A 22,261-nucleotide genomic window follows, 5' to 3' on the forward strand; every position below is an offset into this window, starting at 1 on the left:
CATTTTTTTCAGAGAAGCGTAGGGTCTGCGAAAGTTCAGGATTTGCTATTACGTGAATTCGTAGCTGTTGATATTGGTGTGAAGACTAAGGTTACGCTGAGAAGCTGTTGATTGAAGGTTGGGGCTTTAGTCGATTCCGGTTAGTCTCTTATTTCAAATGTGATCCCTTGCATATTGATATTTGATGGTGATTTCGGATGAAGCAAATGTTCACGTATGGCGTGCTTTCATATGATTCCTCTTACTTATTGTTGCCCTCTTTTGCTACTGCATACAGCTTTCCGATTATATCATATATTCTTTCGGATATGGATAGTGGTTCGTTTGATATTGGTTTTGTGGGTTGTGTGTGTGCACGTGTTTGATTATTCTGATAAAATTTGGGTCTTCCTTCGGTTGTGAAATTTTGTTTACGGATTTCCCTCAAGGTTTTAGGACTGCTGACTCCTGGGTATTTCGTCTCCTATAATTCTTATTTAATGCATTGGTGGGAACGGGTTACCATGTGTAAGTTTTGCCGTTATGTATTACTTATGAGAATTTATCTTCCAAATGACTCTTTAGTTATCAAAATGTGTGGGTAGGAAGACCAATAGTGGATGCAGTCCTATTGACTGTGTGCTTTCATCCTGTTATATCTGACTTGTGTAATGGGTTCTTTAGAATCCAGTTTGTTAGTTCCATTGCGTTTTACACAAAAAAGATAATTTTTTTAGGATATAGGTGATAAGTTAGAGCAATAGCAATAGGTCCGATTTGTTGGCCTTGCTTGTATAGATCGATGTTGGCAAGTGTCATATGTTATAAATTATGAAAGGAGACTGACATCAAAAGTTAAATGTGGAGACTACGTATGGAAATTATTTGTGGATTTTCATGCAGTGTCTTTTATGTTGTTGATAGTGTTTCATATGGTATTGATGCTTGGGGGTTTTGAGGGAGCAATGTGTGTGTGTATGTGTGTTGGTATAATTTGTTCTGCATCCTTCTAGTGCAATGTAGTCCCTGGTTGGTATTTTCTTGGATGGCATGTGATATTGACCTTCGGGTTCTATTTTTCGTCAGAATAGGTACTGTATTGGTTGATGTTGAGGGATATATAATCTGTTTCATTGTTTTCTGTATCAAATCAATAATGAAGGATTCCAAGCAACAATGAGGACGACGAAAAAGTCCATTCAGGTTGGACCATCTCAGCAAGGTTCCCGGCCCCAAAAGACCACCCTTGCGAAGGGTACGAAAGGTACCTCATCAGTGGCTTCCTCAACATCCAAAAAACGGAAGGCAGCATCCCGAATATCGGGTCCTATGGGTAGTGGCGTCTTCGGTGTACGTGTGTTTGTACCCAGGGGCCGCAATCCTTCTTCACCCGTGCTTCACGTGGATTTGGAGGAACATATCTCCTTCAAGGTATTGTTTTTCATTTTACAATTGGCATTTCTGAGTTTGGAAAAGTGTCTAATTAAGTCGGGTCACAAGCATATTCTGAATACTTAGTAATTTGTGTTTGATGTAGCTCACTTTAACAAAAATTAGAGGGTGTGGAAACAACGAGAAGTGTGCTCTGTGGTATAACACAGCAATGCACGAGATGGTGAAAGCAAAGGTCCAAGAGGCTGGCTTTTTGCCCTTTTTGTCGATATTGGGCCATGGAAAGAAGGGGGATAGGCCCTTACTTGTGGCCTTAGCTGAGAGGTGGTGGGACACTACCCACACATTCCACTTCGATGAAGTTGGAGAGATGACAATGACCCCGACGGACTTCTCGGCAATCACAGGATTGCGTGTTGGTGGGAAGCGTTTACAGTACGACATGGAGATGTACAAAAATAAGAACAAGGTGGTCAAATTGTTTGGGAAACCCATTGCTGACCTGCTCGCAGGCGAGAGGAGAGTGCCGTATGACAGCCTTTGCACCCCGTACTGGAACAAGCATCCGAAGGATGATAAAGAAGCTGATCAAATTGCACGGGCTTTTATATTGTGCTTGATTGGCTCATCTTTCCTAAATGATAAGAGCCACTACGTGAGTATGCACTACGCCCCCAGTTTGGAAAAAGTGTCCGACATTGGTAATTATGACTGGGGGGGCGGCTTTGGCGTGCTTGTACAGATCGATGGATTCTTGTTCGAGGGGCAGGTCAGCAAGCATGGGCGGGTATTGGAGGGCATGGGAGGTTAGTATAATCGAACTTAATGTCCCCAAACTGCAACAGGTTTCTGTGCTTAAATTACTTATTTGTGTACTTGTTTTGTGTAGGTATGGGCTTGTGAGTATCTAAAGCCATTTGCTTTATCAAGCCCAAGTGGGAGTGTGAACACGTGGCCCCGAACTTTGAGGTGGGTTGGTGCAAAATCAAAACGCGACTTGCAGCATCACTTGGAACCTTTTAGAGTGATGATGCGACATCTAACCACTGATCAGGTATAAAGTCTTCACTCTTGAACCGTTTGCTTTATTACCATAAACATGTAGTTATGACACAAATATAACAAATTTGTATTGCAGGTAAATTGGAACCCTTGGGGGACCAATGACTCCGAGCTGCCGGAAGAAGTACAAAAAACCGTGCCGGCAACTCGGAAACGAATCCTCCTTGAGGGACCAGCTGGTTCAGCATGGTTTTTGGGCGAGCGCGTAACAATGCAAAGTTTAGGCACCCCATCACCTCAAGTACCCAAAATTCCACCGAGGACAATGCTTGCCGATTATAAGCTCACTAATGAGTCAGAAGTGGAGGAAGCAGTAAATGGGTATCCAGCTTCCGAATGGGTTGCTCCTCGTTCATCCGACTATGCTGACTACAGAGATGAGTACATACGTTACCGCCACTACGACGACTTGCGTGATGCGGTACGTTCTACACTAAACACGTATTCTTTACTGACACATGCAGCATGAAATTCATATAATTTTGCCTAACTCTAAAATGATACCTGAATTGCACAGGAACCACAACATAGTACTCCCGCAGGGGCCAATGTACTTCCCCGCATCTCTCCTCAGCCATGGTTAGTGCGAATACCGTGTTGGGCCAACCAAAATGGAAGTAAAGTTGTGCAGATACCCCGTGGCCAAGATTGCTGCGTTATACCATTACCTGATGGTGTAACGTATGTAAGTAGCTTCCATTGAAGATGTCATTTATTATGAACAGATGGCTTGCTGTGGTGATTGTTGTAATTGCATGTGTCTGACTGTAGGTCACTGCTGAAGCTGCAACAGAGCTTATGGAGATCAATGCTGGGTTGAATGCCGTACTATTTTCAACAGCATTGGAAGCAAGCATAGAGATCAGGCGCCTACGGGAAGAGAATGTGAGTCACTTCAGCTGAATTTCGTACTGAGTTCTTAAAATTAACAACCATCACGGATGTTATATTCAAATAACAGCCCATGGTATTGAACATGAACGGTATTATATTGTAATAGGAGCGATTGAAGAACACATCGGGAACAGGCATTGCAAGTTCGGGCCTTGCTGAAGACGTGGTGGAACAGCGAACAGAACATGTAAGCTTGTTACCTCCATTCTAAACTTTGATTTATAAGATGTTACATTTTGCTAGTTTAAATATTATGTTATATTCTGCACTGTAAGCCATCATCACTCGTGTGCACAACTCAATTTAACAACATTGATATTTTATATATGTCAATGTTACCATGTGTATGTAGGAGTTTCGCACAAAAATGCAACACGACACACGTAGAAAAGGAAAGACCAAAGTTGTGCTACCACAGGAGCATGAAGAAGATGCGGAAGAGGAAGAACAAGAGGAAGGAGAGGAAGAAGAGGAAGGAGAGGAAGAAGAGGAAGAAGAGGAAGAAGAGGAAGAAGATCAGGAACAAGATGAGGAGGAAGAGGAAGAAGATCAGGAACAAGACGAATCTTGGATGGACGAGAAAGAGGTTGAGTCTGAGGATGAGGAAGAGGATGGCCATGAGGAGGGGGCCACATCTAAGGGTAAGCCGGATGCAAAACAACACTCCACAGAAGAAAATCGCAAGGGTGAGAAAAGTCTTCGTTCACGTAACCCAAAGAGAAAGAAAACGAAGTAAATTAAGGATATGACTAAATTGTTCGAATGAATGGGAAATTTTGTAATATAATATGTATACTTTATTGCCCCTCACTGTTTCTCATACTGTATGAATAATGCGCAACCAATATTAGGGTTAATGACCAATTGGACGTTAACAAAATTCGGGATCTACCCTCAAGTCATTTGTGCTACATGACAATGTGTAGTACAACGTAATTTCGATAATTGGTCGTTTTGTAATATAATATGTTCGGCTTATTGCCCATTACCGTTTCTCATGCTCCGTATTTCGGTTCATTTGGACCTTCGAGTTATAGTTAAAAAAACTGGTGTAATTATGCCCGTACAAAAGAGTGATTAATTTTTCCGAACAATTAGGGGTTTGCACACAGAAAGGCTTGCATTGCAGCATCGTCATGCAATTGCATGTTAAATGCAAATACGAACCCCCTGTGTGCAAACTGAACAAATGTGAACAACGCTATCACGTGGTTAATGTATAGCGCAAAGACAAACAAAACCAAGCAAACACTTAGTTGCCCCTGTGTCTGTTATTCAATATTACAGTTAATGACATTGTCTTTTACACAATTCGGGATCTACCCTCAAGTCATTTGTGGTACATGACAATGTGTAGTACAACGTAATTCAGATAATTGGTTCTTTGTAATATAATATGTTAGGCTTATTGGCCATTACCGTTTCTGATGCTCCGTATTTCGGTTCATTTCGACCTTCGATTTAGAGTTAAACAAACAGGTGTAATTAGGCCTGTACAAAATAGTCTCATTCATTTTTCCGAACAATTAGGGGTTTGCGCACAGAAACCCTTGAATTGCAGCATCATCATGCAATTGCATGTGTTACATGCAAATACGGGCCCCCTGTGTGCAAACTGAACAAATATGAACAGCGCCTTATTGGCCATTACCGTTTCGCATGCTCCGTATTTCGGTTGACTTCGACCTTCGATTTAGAGTTAAACAAACAGGTGTAATTAGGCCTGTACAAAATAGTCTCATTCATTTTTTCGAACAATTAGGGGTTTGCGCACAGAAAGCCTTAAATTGCAGCATCATCATGCAATTGCATGTGTTACATGCAAATACGAACCCCCTGTGTGCAAACTGAACAAATGTGAACAACGCCTTATTGCCCATTACCGTTTCTCATGCTCCGTATTTTGGTTGATTTCGACCTTCGATTTATAGTTAAACAAACAGGTGTAATTATGCCTGTACAAAATAGTCTCATTCATTTTTCCGAACAATTAGGGGTTTGCGCACAGATAGCCTTAAATTGCAGCATCATCATGCAATTGCATGTGTTACATGCAAATACGGACCCCCTGTGTGCAAACTGAATAAATGTGAACAACAAAGAACAACGAAGCTGAACAACGGTATGCTGATTAATGCTGATTAATGAATGTATAATATTAATTGTTACATGTAAACCAAGTTCGAAAACTACAATTGTTTTCGGTTGAACCAGTACATAGGGAATTAGGTTCCCCATTGTCGAATGAGAAACCATCGTCACTGTTGGGGGTAGAACCGGTTGGGTCTGCAGTAGAAAAACTATCAGAACCAGGCAAATCAACCACATAGTTCCCATGGCATTGAGAAACCGTTTGACTAGGATAACTGTAGCTAATGTCCGGGAACGGCCGGATATCAGAAGTATACTGATATCCTTCACTACCTGATGGGATATTCACACCTGCATGTCTACTTGGATGCAAATTTCTTTGAGAGCAATTACGCTTTGTATGTCCATATCCGCGACACAAATGACATTGTCGACGCTTGCGCATTCCCCCCTGCCTTGCTTGAGTGCCTTTTGTCCTAACGATATTTGGATCTTTCACAATATTTGGAGGACATTGCTCACCACTACCCAATTTCAGACTTGTCTGTTCTTCCTTTTGCCGTAAGCCTTCACAAATTCCCTCCCATCTACTAAACTCATTCGTCAACATGGCATAACCATCTGCACTCTTCGATGCATAAAAACAAACTTTGTTTGACATAGCACTTAAATGTCCATACCTCGCCATTTGTACAACTTCGTTGGTAGTGTCTTCGCCTTTGCCGATAAATTCCCTACATGTATCAGTTTGGCCATTCTTTGTCCATCTCTTCATTATGAGTGCGGGAGGAATTTCCGTAAGGTGCTCGCACTTCATTACATAAAATAGGTGGCAACACGGGATCCCTTCACTTTCATATTTCCGGCATCCACACTCTATCCGCATATTTTCCCCACCGTGGTAAATACAAGTCTAATTATTATGCGGTTCATCATATTTTGACAATACGTATACACGACCTCCAAAATTATGCATCACATTATCATGGATGAGTGCTGAACAAGATTCGATCTCCTGACGAACCAATAGAAAGCATCTATGCGTGTAAATCAAAGAAGCTTGTTGCTCGAGTTTTGTCAATGCGGTTTTAAGGACTGGTGTTGAGTACTTTGCGTTAAAACCATCCTTTGCCGTGGTATTCCTAAGACGTAACATAGCCCTATCAATTGCTGGAATACATTCAAACAACTTCACACCTTTCCTCAAGTAATCTTTCACATACTTGTTCATAGACTCCACGCGTCGAGTGGTGCACATACCACCAAAAAACTTTCCTCTCAAACATGATTCAGCCCATGAGTCACTTTTTGCATACATCATTTCCAACCATTCTTTTTGTTTCGGAGTCCTCGCTCTTTCCCTTAGAACCTCCCATTTCTTCTCAAACTCGTCCAATGCAAATGGTTCCCAAATACATGCCTGAAAATTTCTTACCAATTCATCATCCTTCAAGTTATTTTGTGCATTCCTTGACACATGCCATGAGCACAACCGATGGTTAGACATGGGAAACACATCATCAATGGCTTTACGCATTGCCTCATCGCCATCCGTCAATATTGATATTGGCTTCTTATCTTTCATGGATGCCATGAATGTTTCCAATAACCACTTGTAAGTTTCAAATGTCTCGTCCTGCAATAATGCACAACCAAACATTACAGTAGAACGGTAGTTGTTCGAACCAACAAACAACACTAGGGGCTTGTCATAAACATTTGTTTTGTACGTGCTGTCAAATATGAGGACGTCCCCATAGGCAATGTAATCCAAAAGTGAAATGGAGTCCCTCCAAAACAAATTACCAAGCATATTTTCCTCGTCAACACTGAACTTACAAAAGAATTCTGGATCCATTGCTCCTTTCGCTTTCAAGTAAGAGAGTGCAGCTTCTGTGTCACCGTCGAGCAAAATTTCCCTGCGTGATGCATCCAACTTATTGTACAGATCCTTTATTTGAAAACCAACATTTAAATACCCACCACATTGGTCGACCATATACTCATATGTTTGACATGTTCTAAACAATGCTCTTCGCATTCCCACTGCTTGTGCTAAATCAGAACTTCGAACGACCCGATTACATCGGAGATATGGCGATTCAAGTGGAGTAACTAGTTGGTGATTGTGATGTGGTTCAAAATTCGTAACAACGTAAACATCACTTTTCTTCTCATAACCCACCCAAAAATGGGCAGAACAATTCTCTCTTGTAATTGGCTTCGGTGGTCGAATCCTATCTGATCGCTCATTAAACTTCTCATTTCTCAAACCTTCTTTAGAACAACACCACCGTCTCCTGCATACTTTCCCTTCCGAATTTCTAACCAATTTGTCTTTTCTCACACTAAATCCAATGCCCTTTGCATAACTCATATAATATTCTTCCGCTAATTCTATCGTTTTAAACTCTTTCCCCATAACATCTTCTTTCCTCGGTGCAATAATGTCAACACCATTATCATCACTACTTTCACTAACCATATGTTCGACCGACATATGCCCACTCTCTGTTGCCGGTGCCCTATGACTTGACCTTTCACAACCACCCAAATACCCTGAATCACTACAACCACCCTTTGATGTCTCTCCACCCCTGTCCATCTTACCAGACCTCTCCATGCCTGAGAAACATAATTTCAAACTTAAATTACATTATACTCTATGTGGTAACATACTTTCTCTTTAAAAAAAACTCAAATGAATAATGTCATGCTATTGCACATCCTAAGGTCAATAATTGCACCACGTATAACTGTTTCGCAACCAAAAACATGCAATTGCATCAACTCAGTACCCAAAATACATTCAAGTCCTAAACCAGAAAATAGGGTTCTTTCAAATCTTACTTGATGTTTCCATACTTTCAAAGCCTCCTCCTTTCACTTCCTTTTGCCACCACCTCAAATTTCGTCCTTAACAGCCAAGGATCTTCAAAATCTTTACAACCACGTTATTATTACGAATCCATTCCCCTGCAAAATTTTAATTATATATCAGACAATGCCAACTGCCCATACTAAATTACTTAAATCCCTCCACTTTGGTGACCATTTCATCATGGAGGTTGGACCCACCATCAATTTGGTATCTGCATATCAGTTTTGGGCAACTACAGAGAAGAGTTGAGGACCTCAATTCTATTACCATTACCTTCTTGCAGATGCGTTTTGCCCAAGCCCAGACTGGAGTTGCTAAGGATTGGATTTGGGCAAGCACAGACAACAGCTCCTAGAGGCGTTACGGATTGGATGGGCTTCATGTACAGTTTCCTCTGCTACTGTGACTTCTGTAAGCCCCCCTTCACTTCAGATGAAAGGGCAAGTGAGCCCGAGTCTCTACTGCTCCGAAAACTCAGTATCCATAGACGAACTCAGACATGAAATCGGGTCTCACAGAGTCCTCTAGTTCCCTATGTTGTGTTCGATTTGGGAAACCAGAATGGAGCGGACTGGGCGCATCTTCTTCTCCTCCAAACCTGCCTTTCTCTTTCCTCACATGCCACTCACATGCTGAATCACAAAGGCTGAGCAGGTCATTAAGTTATTCAATCTCAGCCATCCTTTTTTAACATGAAACTTCAACCGTTGGATGGCCGGCTGTACCAGTACAGCCGATGCACCACAGAATTTTCCTCTTTTTTGTTTCTTTTGTTGTTGTTGTTATTGGTTCTTAATTGGAAACGTAAGAAAGTTAGGAGAAATGCGGCAATTGATGAAGTTGACTTGGCATTAATGTTCGAATTTTTTATTAAACGGTTGAGTGTTTTTAGTAAGTACTTATCCAGAGAACGGTTTTTATAAGATTTTCAATAATAATAGCCACAAACAAGTGGTTAAGCTAAAGCTAATAGAACTAATGTTTGAAGATTAGTTGTGAGATTTTATGCTTAGGGAATTGTCCAATTTTCTCAATCCACTTCCATATATCACAGGTTTTGCTTAATGAATTAATTATTAATCTCCAATTTGATTGGAAAATGTTAGAGAATCCAATTTCCCCTAAAAAGGCGTTTGGTCGGTCGCAGCACTAGAGTTTTCTAGAAGAAAAAAATCATCTTTGTTTGACACCATAGACGTGTCCTACTCAAGCATGGTACTGGTGGCATAGTGGGGAATCTAATGAAATTAGAATCAATTGATAAAGGCAGTTTCCCACCTCCCGCAGCTCCACCACCATACATTGGTCTTTTTATTCCATTTTGCTATATGGCCAGTGCAATTATACTTTATTTTTATTATTGTTGATTTATTATGTGCCACACAGAAGCCCCAAAAGGTCTATGAAGCACTTGAATGCAGGCAAGGCACCTTCAAGGTTCCAGTCCATGTTGCTCTGTATCCCATTCTGTTGTAGTTGAGAAAGATCATGAATATGTATCGGATTTGCTGGAGGAATGGCATGGTGAATTGTCTTTGTGGGACTCGAATTTGATGGGGCGCACTCACTGTTCAGGTCAAATGGTGTGTGTGGATTTTATAACTCAAAAAAATAACATTTATAATATAGATTTTGTAATGAAAAAAGAGGTTTAATATGTTAGAATAAGTTATTGAGATTTCAATCGTTTGATCAACCTGATGGTTATGATAAGTTGTCGCTCACATTTGCTTAAAAAGAGGTCCTTATTTTTGGTAGTAGTAATTATTAAGTAAAATTATGGTGGTTTCTTTTATAAAAGTATGCCATAATATTTGTTGTCATCTTAAGACAAGTCAATTTATTTATTTATTTTATGGATAATTAATTTTACCAACATCCGACTAGTATCTTTGTAGGCTTTGGTGGTATGTAACCGATAAATGCTCAAAACGAATGTATTGACTTATTTGTAACGGGAACTTTTTCTAGAATCATTTTAACCACTTGAGAAACCATTATCTGTCAAATGACCCTAAATTTATATGGCCTAGATGGGATTTAACAATAGCTCCCCAACAAAGTCGTGGCATAATTGATAAGGAAATTACCACAACCTAAAATATCAAAATAACCCAAAAAAACCAAAAACGGTTATGTTAGTTTAAGGGAAAGGGTTTTGACCTATCATACTAAACGTGAGGGAGAGACAAAGACAAAGACAGAAAATAAGAAATTGATGAACTATGGGTTCATTGCAAAGATCATCTATGTCATTTAGGAGGCAAGGCTCCTCCGGCCGCATTTGGGAGGATAGGGTTCCAGTATTCGATCAAAAGCCGACTTCCTTCTCTGGTCCTATTTGCCCTACCTTCTCTGGTCCAATTCGCCCTCCCTTCTCTGGTGTCAAAAGTTTCAAACACCATTCAAATTTCGACGAAAAATTTCAGGAACGAGAGTTTGTTGATTCAAATTACGCACGAGGTTCACCTTCGCCTTCTAAGCAAGAAAATAAGGTGGCTCAAAGGTGTTTTCTTTCTTCTTTCTTTGGGCGATGCATGGGTTCTCCTACTGCTGCCTAGCTTGTTAGGATTTTTTATTTTATACGTATTGTCATGTTCATCACGAAATTATACATAATTTCTTTCTCCTACTCAAATTTTTATTTCTGTTAAATTCGTTGGGTTTGTGATCATAATTATAAATGTTATTTTGTCATAAAATTTTCAAATCCATTTATTTGTACAAGACTCATCGATATCCTATGCGTAACAATTTACAGAACACATTCATCACCTTACTAGAAATGAATGATCACATTCACGTTCAAATTCAATATATAGCATTCATTTTCTTTGCATAGTGAATTCAGTAATATTTTTTTTCCCAATCCGTGATCAAAGCTCAAAGTTTCGACATCATACAAATTCGTGCTTTCGGTGGTTTTTACTTTTCTCCAGCCAATATATTTATATTTTCTTTTCTCAATTGAATTGAAGTAAGAATGGGAAAGGAAGAAAGCGACAGATTAAGAACAAACTAGGAAAGAAACAAATATGGGACACCTTAGATGTAAATGCATACCGAACTAAATGGAAAACACATCAATTCGCAATTGTTTGTTTTTCCTTTTTATAAAGCGAAAAAAAAAAAAAAACTAATTATAAGGAATTGCGCAACAGCAATCAAAACAAGAACATAACGTGGTTCAAAGGTGTTTTCTTTCTTTCTTCTTTGGTCAATGTATAGCGTATTCTTCACAACGATTTACAAATCTAATCCATCATATTATTGAAAATTGCAAATATTTTGAGATAAATCATTTACAAATGTTTCTAATAGAAAATACTACATGCTGGTGGAAATTTAAAAGCGATCAAATAACATCTTTATTAGTCCTTGGGAGACCCGATTGCGCGGCTCCCGACTACTAGAGCAGGTCAGCTTGGGAATATCTGCCTTTTCTCAAAGCCACTCAAGACGCACACTTAGACAATTATTTCTCTTGACTTTCACTCAATCGAATCAAAGATGATATGGGGTTGAATTATTACCAATCTATTATAAACATGTCAAATGACAATAAAAGTGATCTAATTCATACATAGGCAAGAAAACACGAGCTAAGGAAGAACAAAGAAGATTTGTTATTTATTGAAATGAATTGCATTACTTACCACTACAATGGATACTGGTATTTATACCAGAGTAATTATATCGACCAAAACAACCATAAGCTTCTAAACTGACAAACAATATTAAATTTTAAGACCGGATTAATTTAATACCATCCACTACCACCAAGACCATCATTAAGCAAATCATGATTAGTTTACCCCAATATCCCACAAATAAAATCAAGGAAATGATGAAATAAAACTGTAAAACATAACAAACTTATATATGTTAATGGAGACTAGCAACCATTTAAATTGTAAAACCTGGAAAGATTGGATGACTTTTTTAACATGTAATTAACATGAGAGATGTTACCTTCAACAAAAAAAAATGGACAGGGAGTGGGTAAAACATGAATCATGAGTTAACATCATCTCAATCTCATGAGTTGAAATGTAAAACATGTTAATTCTAAATTGCTGATTAGTGATTTCCTCTTCATTTTCCAGTGAATCATTAATTAATATTTTATTCAATTAATAATAGATAAAAGCTCAAATGTTTATAACAATTAAAGATTGGCGCTTTCAATTCTTTTAGCTATGAATGTTTTCTTTTCTGAATGGAATTGAAGTAGGAATTGGGGCGAACCAAGAAAGCAAGAAAGAAGAAACCAGCCCAATTAGCCAATTTGGAATTGCACTACAGAACCAGTCCAATTAGCCCAATTTTATACAAGCAAATCAACTTAAAAGTTCAAAATTCCACCCAACCGTTCAAACTACGCGTTATTTGATCGAACGGTAGGTGTGCCTCGTTTTTACTTCATTGTTTAGGTTGCATTTGATTTGAATTGAGTTGTTTGATATTTAATCGCGGCAGTCCATTTAATAAAGCCATTAAAATTTAAACACAAATTAGAGCCGTTGGATTTAGAAGCATAGAAAGATAGCTAAGCATCCAAGCTTTGAACACGGTTGTGGTCACGTTGGTGAAAACAAACCATCCACACAAAATAATTCGGCCGGTACCTTACCAAACCGAATTTTATTTAATTTTGTACAAAGGGGAAAATTTCAAGTTCATGAATGAAAGAAAATTAAGGGCTTTAGTCAACTACCTCCAAATCCGACACACACTTAACCGGATAACCATGAGAAAATACACTTAAACTGTAGTAAAGATCAAAATCAAGCAATTATAGCAAAATAGAATGGAAATAAAATTCGATGGATTGAAATACACGCAGGTGGTGCTCATACTCTATGGGTGTAAAAATACGTCGTCTATCGTGCCATGGAAATAGCATCCATCATTTGGCTTTGGCAGCCTCCACTTCTTCCCTGACCTTATGGAAAGTGGAAAGCATCAAAGAACGCATGTTGGCAATCTCTACAAGGGCGTCAAGTGCAGATTCGAATGAGAGTTGTGCTGCCCGTAGCTTTGGCGAAACCAAACCGCCAAACATCAACAGTGACTTAGACCGCTCCTTTTGAAGTTGATGTTGGTGATCAGCTTCAGCTTTAACTGGAGGTGGAGCTCCATCCTTATCCTTTCGTTGTCGTATCTGTGGACTCGTATCCATAAGTGGAGCTCCATTGTCATTGTCAGAGGATGCCCATTTGTGCAATGTAAAATGATGAATTTGCCCAACTCCTGGATTGGATTGCTGGGTTACTTCCAAAAATGTGCTTGCAGGGTGGGATTTCAGGTCCAACACAGCACTGCTCACACGTGACTCACCCATTGAATGTCGAGCACTTGCTAATTGCAGCCACCCCTGTTTTAGTGTTATCCTATTCCCTGTTAGTGTAAGAATATAACCAAAAGAAATATATAGTCGAATTTTACCTGTCGGAGTGTCCAAGACAGTGAATCCAATAGGGTTAAATACCCGTCTATTGAATCCAGGAACTGCAACGAATTTTCATTGATTCCAGGGAATGCAAAACCATCTCGTCCTTCTAAGCTCAGTGATTGAAGGTCTTCTTTCAAGCTCTGTGACTTAGCATCTTCTTCGTCCAAGCTCTGTGACTTAGCGTCTTCTTCGTCCAAGCTCTGTGATTTAGGCTCTTCTTTCAAACTCTGTGATTTAGGCTGTTCTTTAAAGCTCTGTGATTCATTGTCTTCTTCTTTCAAGCTCTGTGATTTAGGCTCTTCTTCTTCCATTGAGAATTTGATATTCAACAGCACAACCCCTTACTTTATTACTCATAAGCCATCACTGTCATTGGGCTTTCTACACACTCGGGTCATTTTAGTCAGTGGCATTACTAAATTCAACTCATCACTGTGATTTAAATCATAAGAAATGCAAAAAGAAAGCAAACAGGATATGGATAAATTGTAACAAGGGCTAAATTCTCCCACATAGAAGAAGACTGGTCTGAGCTAAAATAACACATTACACGGGATCAATCTACATTCTTCTCCTTTCGTCTTTCAACTACAGTCAGTACATACCAGTGCGTATTCTTGGAAGAAAGATGAGCACATGAGAAGGAAGAAAACGAAATATTTAAAGCCACTGTCATTTACATCAAAGCTTGATCACACTTAAACCGTCATCTTTACCCCTAAATTAGATATCAGAAATTGACCCCAAACAACAAAATAAAATAAACAATCTGAAATACCAACCAAGAAGAATCATAGAACACAAAAATCTAAGGAAAAAAAAAACTCATAAATTCATAGACAAACCAGACTATTCTTGAAAACTGAAGCGTTCCTTCAGATTTTCTATTTCTATAGGCAGCACTGACCATGAATCGTTAAGCGAATAAAGCGAATAGAGACGCAAAAAATGGAAATCCTCAGAAGACAAAACTACTGTTTAAGTCTGTGTGCTACCCAAAATTGATAAATTGTTGGAATATGGCAGCATACCAAATCAACAAGTTCAAGCAGATAAAAACATAACAATATACTACATAAAATGAACATAGAAGCAAATGAACAAACACATCCACGGCATACCCAATAAACACATCCAAGCAACAAATGATGTTTTCCTCAATTTATCTAAAACAAGAAAGAATTACCATTACCCAGTAAATAAAACCAATATCATCTCAATAGACATTTAAAAAAGAACAGAAATTTGTGAATGTTCTAAGAACTGGAAGCCATCATCAATCTCAGGCCCCACGAACAACCAAAGAAATGCCTAAATCTGATCCAAATTATATAATTTCCAAACAGTAAATTGAATTCAGATATTTATTCCAAAAAATAAGACATAATTCACGGACTGACCTGAGGAGAGGTGGCGCCACAGGAAAAATGAGAGAGGGAGTGCTGGGCGTTGTGTTAGGGAGAAAAAGATCCAGTCTTTCAGAGGCAGGGAGGGGTGTGGGAAAATGTGGAGCAGCAGTACAAGGGTATTTTTTGGGTCAAATTACGTAAAAGGCAGATTTTTCTCTAAGCTAATGAATTTTGACAATTATGGCCGTTATAAATCTTTTACATCAAGTGTGCACGATGCTAATAATAACTTTTTTTATATGTATTTTATAATAAGACAATCATTTTACGTTTCAGAATGGGAGAAATTTGTGTATGTTATGTGAATTTATATTAAACAATGTGGTTTGGAGTATTCAATTTACTGCACTTCTTTTTAAAATTAAAATAAAATATTTTCATATGTAACATGTCCTATGTATATTGTATACTCGAAACATACAAAATTACTCTAAGAATGAGTGATTACGGTATTGTTTTTACTGATAAACATGATTGAAACTTTACAAAGTCTTCTTATATAACACTGTTGATAAATAAGTCTGATTTACGAATAAATCTGATTTACGATGAAACATTAGCACAACTGAAGATTGTAACCTAGAGATGATTTTTCTATTGAGATTGTAAAGTAGCTTAAAGAATTTAATAGTCGAAATCTTCTAATCACATAGCTTGGCAATAGAAAAACTTTGCTATTGGGACCTTGAAAGCTTAACATTAAATCACCAAATAAATGACCACCAATAATTAAATGCATTTGGAGTAAAGAAGGATAATGTTTGTGACTCATGTTCTCCTAATATGAGTTAACACATCTGTAATGGAGTTACAATTAATTGATTAGGCAAGGTAATCTATCTGAATTTATTTAAAAAATATAGACTTAGTTTACTCCAATACCCCAAATCAAAAAAGTATAGTAAAATAAAACCGTAGAGTATGATGCCATAATGAACATGTTGATACAAAACAATGGGGATTGGATTTTGTAGTCGAAGTTCATACTTTTTCTTGTCACTTCTTCGTCATGTAATTCACATGAAATATACTTTTTAATAATTAAAAAAAGGAGAATAAATTTGCTCCGTAATCATAAAAATCAAACAATCCAACAAGACATAATGTATAAAGGAAATGTAGCTGCAATGTTACAAGTCATTTTATATAAGGCCATCTCAAGGTGAGTCCACTAATAAAAGAAGCAGTCTGCTTTGCTTGCTCATCTTTATAGAGTCACTCTGTAGCGAGGGTTTTATTTAAGTTGCTATGTCGTAACTGTTGAATCAAATTATCAATTTAATCTAACGGTTAAAAAATAGGGCATCTTCCTACAGAATTCTACCATCTTTATGATTATCTTTTTTTAGGTTAATTATCTTTATGACTATCTATTGGGGTCAAAAGTATAATTTTTGAGCAGATGCTTAAACTAAGAACACACAGGTAGGCCCATGAACAACACATAGAGGCACTTTCCTAATAGGAACATGTCCACATGAGAATTCAAGAACGACCAAAAAGCAGTCAGTCTCCCTCCTTTCTCGCACTACCATCACCAAACCACAATACAAAGGAAAGTGATGCCGAGTTGAAAAAACAAGAAGAAAAAAAGAAATGGTCATGACCAACCTTCAGCTAGACTACTCTACTCAGAAAACAATCTTAGCCCTGAGAATCATAATCTCTTCTCTGCTTTTCCTTCTCTTTTCTTCACTTAGCATTCATGGCTACCCAATCCAAGCCCATATCTTCATCTATGCAGGCTGCTCTCAAGAAAAGTACCAACCAAGCTCCCCCTTTGAAGCCAACCTCAACTCTTTTCTAACATCAGTGGTTAGCTCATCCTCTCAAGTCTCTTACAACAGTTTTGGAGTTGGAAATGGAAGCTCAACAACACTAGAAGGCACCATATATGGCTTATACCAGTGTAGAGGTGACTTAAAGATTTTCGACTGCGCAAAATGCTTAGAGAGTGCAGTAAATCAAATTACTTTGGTTTGTCCCTACTCTTATGGGGCTTCTTTGCAGCTTGAGGGTTGTCTCATAAGATATGAGCATGTTAATTTCTTGGGGAGGCTTGACACAAGTCTTAGGTACAGAAAATGCAGTAAAAGTAGTGTGAGTGAAGATGTTGAATTCTTTAGGCGCAGAGATGATGTGCTTGCTGAATTGCAAGGAACAAATGGCTTTAGGGTCAGTAGCTCTGGTTTGGTTGAAGGTTTTGCTCAGTGTTTGGGGGATATGAGCCAAAATGACTGCTCTTCTTGCATTGCTGATGCTGTGGGAAAGTTGAAGAGTTTGTGTGGATCAGCAGCAGCTGTTGATGTGTTCTTGGCTCAGTGTTATGCTCGGTATTGGGCATCTGGCTATTATGATATCTCAGGTGAAAATTTCTACTCATTTCCCTGCATATAATCCTAACATCTTAAAAGAAACACCACAACACAAAACATAGATTTTTACTCTGCTTTTGCATTAATTAACACCAAAACAGAGACTTTATTTGGCCATTTCATCATAAATTATAGCCATTAATTATGTCTTTAACTGTTAAATAAGACGTAGAGGGTTGAAATCCACAGAGTAGATCATCATTTTCTTAATTAAAAGACATTTTGCGTAATGTTTTTTTAAATACAGGGAATCGAATCCTAGACCTAACCTAATCTGAACTCATTTCCCTAGTCACTCTCGCCACTTTACTTAACCTAGAGAGCTAAACTTTTATGTAACTTTGTTATGTGGTTTGTAAGAGTAAAATATTTCTAAGCTGAGGGTCAAAATGGTGCTGTTGAATTAAAATAACATATGCAACACTTCAATTCTTGGAAGAGAAAGGGATTAAAATTCATCAAACCCAAGGTCAACAAAGTAAAGGCCAAAGCATAAAGGGCACCAGTAACTTTAGCTTCTTACTTTTGGGAACCTCCATACTTTGAAAAATTCTACACTTTCATCTTTAAATTATACACAATCAAATGCTTGTGAATTATGCATATATAATATAGTACTAATTCCCCTCACTTTTGCTTTTATGTGTTTGTTTGTATAGATTCCTCTAACCAAGACCAAGTGGGGAAGACAGTGGCCATTATTGTTGGGACAGTAGCAGGGCTAGCTATTCTGATTGTTATTCTCTCAGTTTGCAGGAAAACCATGGGTAAGTAAATAAATATATACCCTCTTTCCACTTCAATAAATATTACATAATTAACCAATTATTGATGAAATGATATAATTAATCATGCTTACAGGTTAAGGAGATGTGGAGAGAGAGAGAGAGAGAGAGAGAGAGAGAGAGAGAGAGAGACTACTTTCTTGAAAGATATGGAGGATACATAATCATGACAGAAGTCCACAAATTGATGTTGGCTTCAATATTCTAGTGAAAGCTCTATGTTTTCTACTTTTTGTCTATTTTAATACCAATTGGGTTTTTTTTTTGTTCTTTCACAATAGAAGGTGGTGTTATCCTATAGCATAAAGTAGCACTCTAATCTCCATCAACTTCAAAAGGGCTGCTGATTCTCTTAGCTTCATGCTGTCCAACAAAAACCCATCTCTTTTTCAACTTCATTCTTTGGGTTAACCAACCTTTGTTTGGTAAACCCATCTCTTTGCTTTTTCTCTTTTTGAGGTCAAGTTCTCTATGTACGTCTCTTCTCTTTTCCTTTTTATTTTTTATTTTTGACTAACCTCAATTTATGCTTCAATTCAAAATTTAAAGAGAATTAAATGAAAATTTCAAACAATATTTGTGTCCATGAAACTGTATCATCACAAAAATATATATATAAGCAAAGCATCTGAACCCTTTTACATTACCATTCAATTATCTCTCTCTACAAGGCATCAATTCCAAAATCCTCCTTTAAAAAGTGATACCACACTTGATTTAAAACATGAATGAATCTGAAGAAACTCACCTTTTATCAGCATTACCTTATTGGGAATTGATTGGACAAAGCTGAATGCTGTTTTATTTTATAGTTTTGTTGGTGTTTTTCTTTTTGGTTTGCCTAAGCATATGCATGGGTTTCCTTTACAAGTTGCACCACTAGAAACAGTCCAATAGGCCTTTTTTCTCTATACAATAGAGGCCAGAGCCCAAAAAAGGAAGAAGAAACTAACTAGCTACTAAATGCAAACCCAAAGCAGATAGAATGCCTCTAACTGCAAATCTCTCTATAAACATGATGGATCACAAACCAATCAATAGTGAGGGTCTTATCTAAGGTCCTTAAATGAGGTCTTATTTTTTGACCGTTGGATCAAATTAACTAATTTGATTTAATAATTAAGATAATATAATTAACGAGCATCTGTGGTGATCCATTTGTTTCAAATTGAGTTCGTACAAAATGTTTAAGAAAAGATTCAGTCGCTTTTCTCTCTGTTAGAGCAGGCAGAGTTTATTCATTAGATAGAAGCTTCATAATAAAAATATTCAGGCATTGAATCGAAGCAATTTGACCAAGTCTTCTTGTCATTTTGATGTCACCTCAGTGTGCAACTTATTCAATCAGTTTGACAAATCGTTTTAGTATGGTTTGATATATGTCCTCTCTGTTATTTATTAAGTTAAACATCTCGCCAACGGGGTCTAACTCAGTGGAAAAGAGTCTTGATTTGCATATTAGAGAGGTCTCAAGTGCAAACTCCCATGACATCCTGGTTGTTTGTATGTGAGAAATCCCCTCCCATGTAGTTTAGACCATCGCTTGTACTAAAAAAAAGCTAAACATCTCTTTCCCCCTAGGTTTCCTTGAGCAAGTTGTACAATATTTTTAGCGAGGAGTTTTTTTTCCCTTCCATTTGGCAATTGATCAAACAAGCATTAAGGGTACAATTATTCTATATGTTGATGATGTTGTTGATTACTAATTAAGTCACTAATAAATATATGTTTTTGGTCAATTAAGTCACTAATAATATAACCATAAAATAACACCCAAACAAGAAGCAACATAATGTACAAGATTATCCAAATTGCAGAAGCACAGGCATGAGAAGAACCTTAACAATTATAAATTCTTATAAAACAAATTCACAAAGAATGACAATTGAGTCATTGATACAATTCCATATTAATAATTAAATAAGAAAGCACAATCGTAACCTAACCATTGAATGCCCTAAATTAATTCCTCATTTTTTGGGGGCCAACAATCAATTTATTTATGTTCCAAAAAATAACAGTATAATCACAGACCAGAGGTGAAAGGCACATTGGTGGCTGGCAACCAAGAATTACCCGCAATGAAGTTCCCAACAGTAAATTTGGAAGCCTCCGAGGCACTTGTAATGACATGGTAACCTGCCCATTTCACCCTATTTGAAGTGGATGAACCAGGGCCTGTGTTCATGTACTCACCATAATACAAAGTCTTCAAGGCAAAGTTACCACTCCATTCCATCCAACCAGCTGGGTCAATTAAGCTATCAAGGTATGTCTTCATGAACACGGTTCGAGAATACTCTCTCCATGGCCTCCCTAGGTATGTTTTAACCGAACTTTGAACCGATTTTAAATCCGAAGCAGCTGTAACTCTACAATTGTGAATAGAAATTCCTGTATTTTGGTTTGGATCGGACCGGCCCTGTGCAGTGACGGTGTTGGTTTTGTGGTTGTGAACATAAATGTTACAGTTTTGGAAAACCACAGCAGCATTGCCGAAAATAAAGTCAACAGTTCCATAGATGTCACATTCCCTATAGAATTGTCTGTCAGAGTACACATAGAGGGTGTCTTGGTTCCCCTCAAAGCCACATTTGTAAAAAACAGAGAGATCTGAACCGGACCGGAGTGCCACGGCTTGGCCGCTTGTTGGACCGGCAGTGTTTTGGAATGTAATGTCCTGGGCAATGAACCCATCTCCAACCACAGCTAAAAATGAATCAAAACAAAGAAAAGAATGTCATGAATTTTAATTTAGAGAGTTAACTTTGTAAGACAAGTTGACAATTAACAACATTAAAATTACATGAAATTTGAGGCATTGCTGACTTTGCAAATATTCTTTGACCAATATTATGAAAACAAAGGAAAACAAAATATATTTTCAGGCACAATTAGTTTGTTCAAATCAATAGACACTAGACTATGGACAATTAAGTGATATTGTGGGCAACTTGAGGTTCACAAGTCTTAGTTTAAGACCAAAATAATTGTCAGCATTATGACTTAACCCCTATATCAGTTTATATTTTCAACAATTTTCATAAAATTAGTGTTTATATGAATAACATTTTCCACGTAATAAAGTAATCTAGCCACACATGGGGTGGCACCACAGTGGAAAAGTGGGTCAAACTCTCCCTCTCCCCGAAAAGTATATCTACGAATACGTGAAAGACAATCTTAAAGCAACCCAATATAGCACTCCCTCGTCCCCCTGCCTAATCGAATGACAAAAAAAGAAAAGGTAATCTAGCCACTTTCTCAAAGTGGACCAGCTCTCTAAGAAACAGAGACCTTCAATCCAAGTTTGGTAGAAACTAGATAAAGACAGTTCGGTCCCAAAATGATTAATGAACACGTTTAAATTAGTCGACTTTGCCTTGTCATTATCTAATGGCATGGTCAATCATTTTCGAACACCAGTGAAAGCAAACAAATTGTGTACAAGTCAATGAACTTAATAAGTCGCCTCGATGTTAAAGCCTGCCTAACTAGTAATAAGCTTCTAATCATTCTTTAACTTGTCTCATAGGCATTTAAAAAAAAAAAATTATAAACAACATACTACGTGCAACTCATAATTCGAAACAAAGTTATAAATTGTTTAGTATATTATGTATGAATAAATATAGGGAAAATTTTAACTCGAAGGAGTGCACGATCATCTTTTTGGAGTACGTACCAATAACAGCTCCATAATAGAATTTACGATCCAACAGTACAATTTATTCATATAAAAAGTGAATGGACTAAAGCTATATAAATATCAACTTTAATGAGAGATAACTAAGCTATACATATATTCAGATTAAAGCATGTATATATAAATGAGAGATATAAAAACAAATAAATATAAAAAAACACTTGGAAAATAGCTAATTTTACTTACCAACTGTAGCCGAATTGAAGGTTGTAGAACCCCCACCAACACTTTT

General features: G+C 37.6%; 5 protein-coding genes and 1 non-coding gene across 6 annotated transcripts; 2 read left to right on the forward strand and 4 right to left on the reverse strand.

Moving 5' to 3' along the window:
• Positions 1–1,360: 1,360 nt before the first annotated feature.
• LOC117613077 (mediator of RNA polymerase II transcription subunit 15-like) lies at positions 1,361–4,063 on the forward strand. Its single transcript, XM_034341721.1, has 8 exons — positions 1,361–1,410; positions 1,498–2,177; positions 2,261–2,425; positions 2,510–2,854; positions 2,951–3,118; positions 3,205–3,318; positions 3,434–3,514; positions 3,680–4,063. Exons 2-8 carry the CDS (start codon positions 2,079–2,081, stop codon positions 4,061–4,063), a joined length of 1,356 nt encoding a protein of 451 aa, XP_034197612.1. The 5' UTR covers positions 1,361–1,410; positions 1,498–2,078.
• Positions 4,064–6,331: 2,268 nt separating this feature from the next.
• Positions 6,332–8,041, reverse strand: LOC117613078 (protein FAR1-RELATED SEQUENCE 5-like). Its single transcript, XM_034341722.1, has one exon. The coding sequence runs from the start codon at positions 8,039–8,041 to the stop codon at positions 6,332–6,334; it is 1,710 nt and encodes a 569-aa protein (XP_034197613.1).
• Positions 8,042–12,981: 4,940 nt separating this feature from the next.
• LOC117613076 lies at positions 12,982–15,317 on the reverse strand. Its single transcript, XM_034341720.1, has 3 exons — positions 15,155–15,317; positions 13,748–14,135; positions 12,982–13,676 (listed from the first exon to the last, which is right to left on the reverse strand). The coding sequence occupies exons 2-3, from the start codon at positions 14,063–14,065 to the stop codon at positions 13,209–13,211; spliced, it is 786 nt and encodes a 261-aa protein (XP_034197611.1). The 5' UTR covers positions 14,066–14,135; positions 15,155–15,317; the 3' UTR covers positions 12,982–13,208.
• Positions 13,148–13,229, reverse strand: LOC117613081. Its single transcript, XR_004583659.1, has one exon. It is a non-coding gene; the product is annotated as a small nucleolar RNA snoR8a (small nucleolar RNA).
• A 1,340-nt stretch (positions 15,318–16,657) lies between the features above and the next one.
• Positions 16,658–18,753, forward strand: LOC117613080 (plasmodesmata-located protein 8-like). The gene is made up of 3 exons (XM_034341724.1): positions 16,658–17,528; positions 18,198–18,305; positions 18,400–18,753. The coding sequence occupies exons 1-3, from the start codon at positions 16,760–16,762 to the stop codon at positions 18,402–18,404; spliced, it is 882 nt and encodes a 293-aa protein (XP_034197615.1). The 5' UTR covers positions 16,658–16,759; the 3' UTR covers positions 18,405–18,753.
• Positions 18,754–20,151: 1,398 nt separating this feature from the next.
• Positions 20,152–22,258, reverse strand: LOC117613079 (pectinesterase 2-like; the record flags this gene model as incomplete). The annotated part of the gene is made up of 2 exons (XM_034341723.1): positions 20,152–21,032; positions 22,216–22,258. Coding segments are annotated over 2 exons (726 nt in total), but the record flags the coding sequence as incomplete, so codon positions are not given.
• Positions 22,259–22,261: the final 3 nt, after the last annotated feature.

Source organism: Prunus dulcis, unplaced genomic scaffold, assembly GCF_902201215.1.
Source record: "Prunus dulcis unplaced genomic scaffold, ALMONDv2, whole genome shotgun sequence".
In the NCBI taxonomy this organism is placed as follows: Eukaryota; Viridiplantae; Streptophyta; class Magnoliopsida; order Rosales; family Rosaceae; genus Prunus; species Prunus dulcis.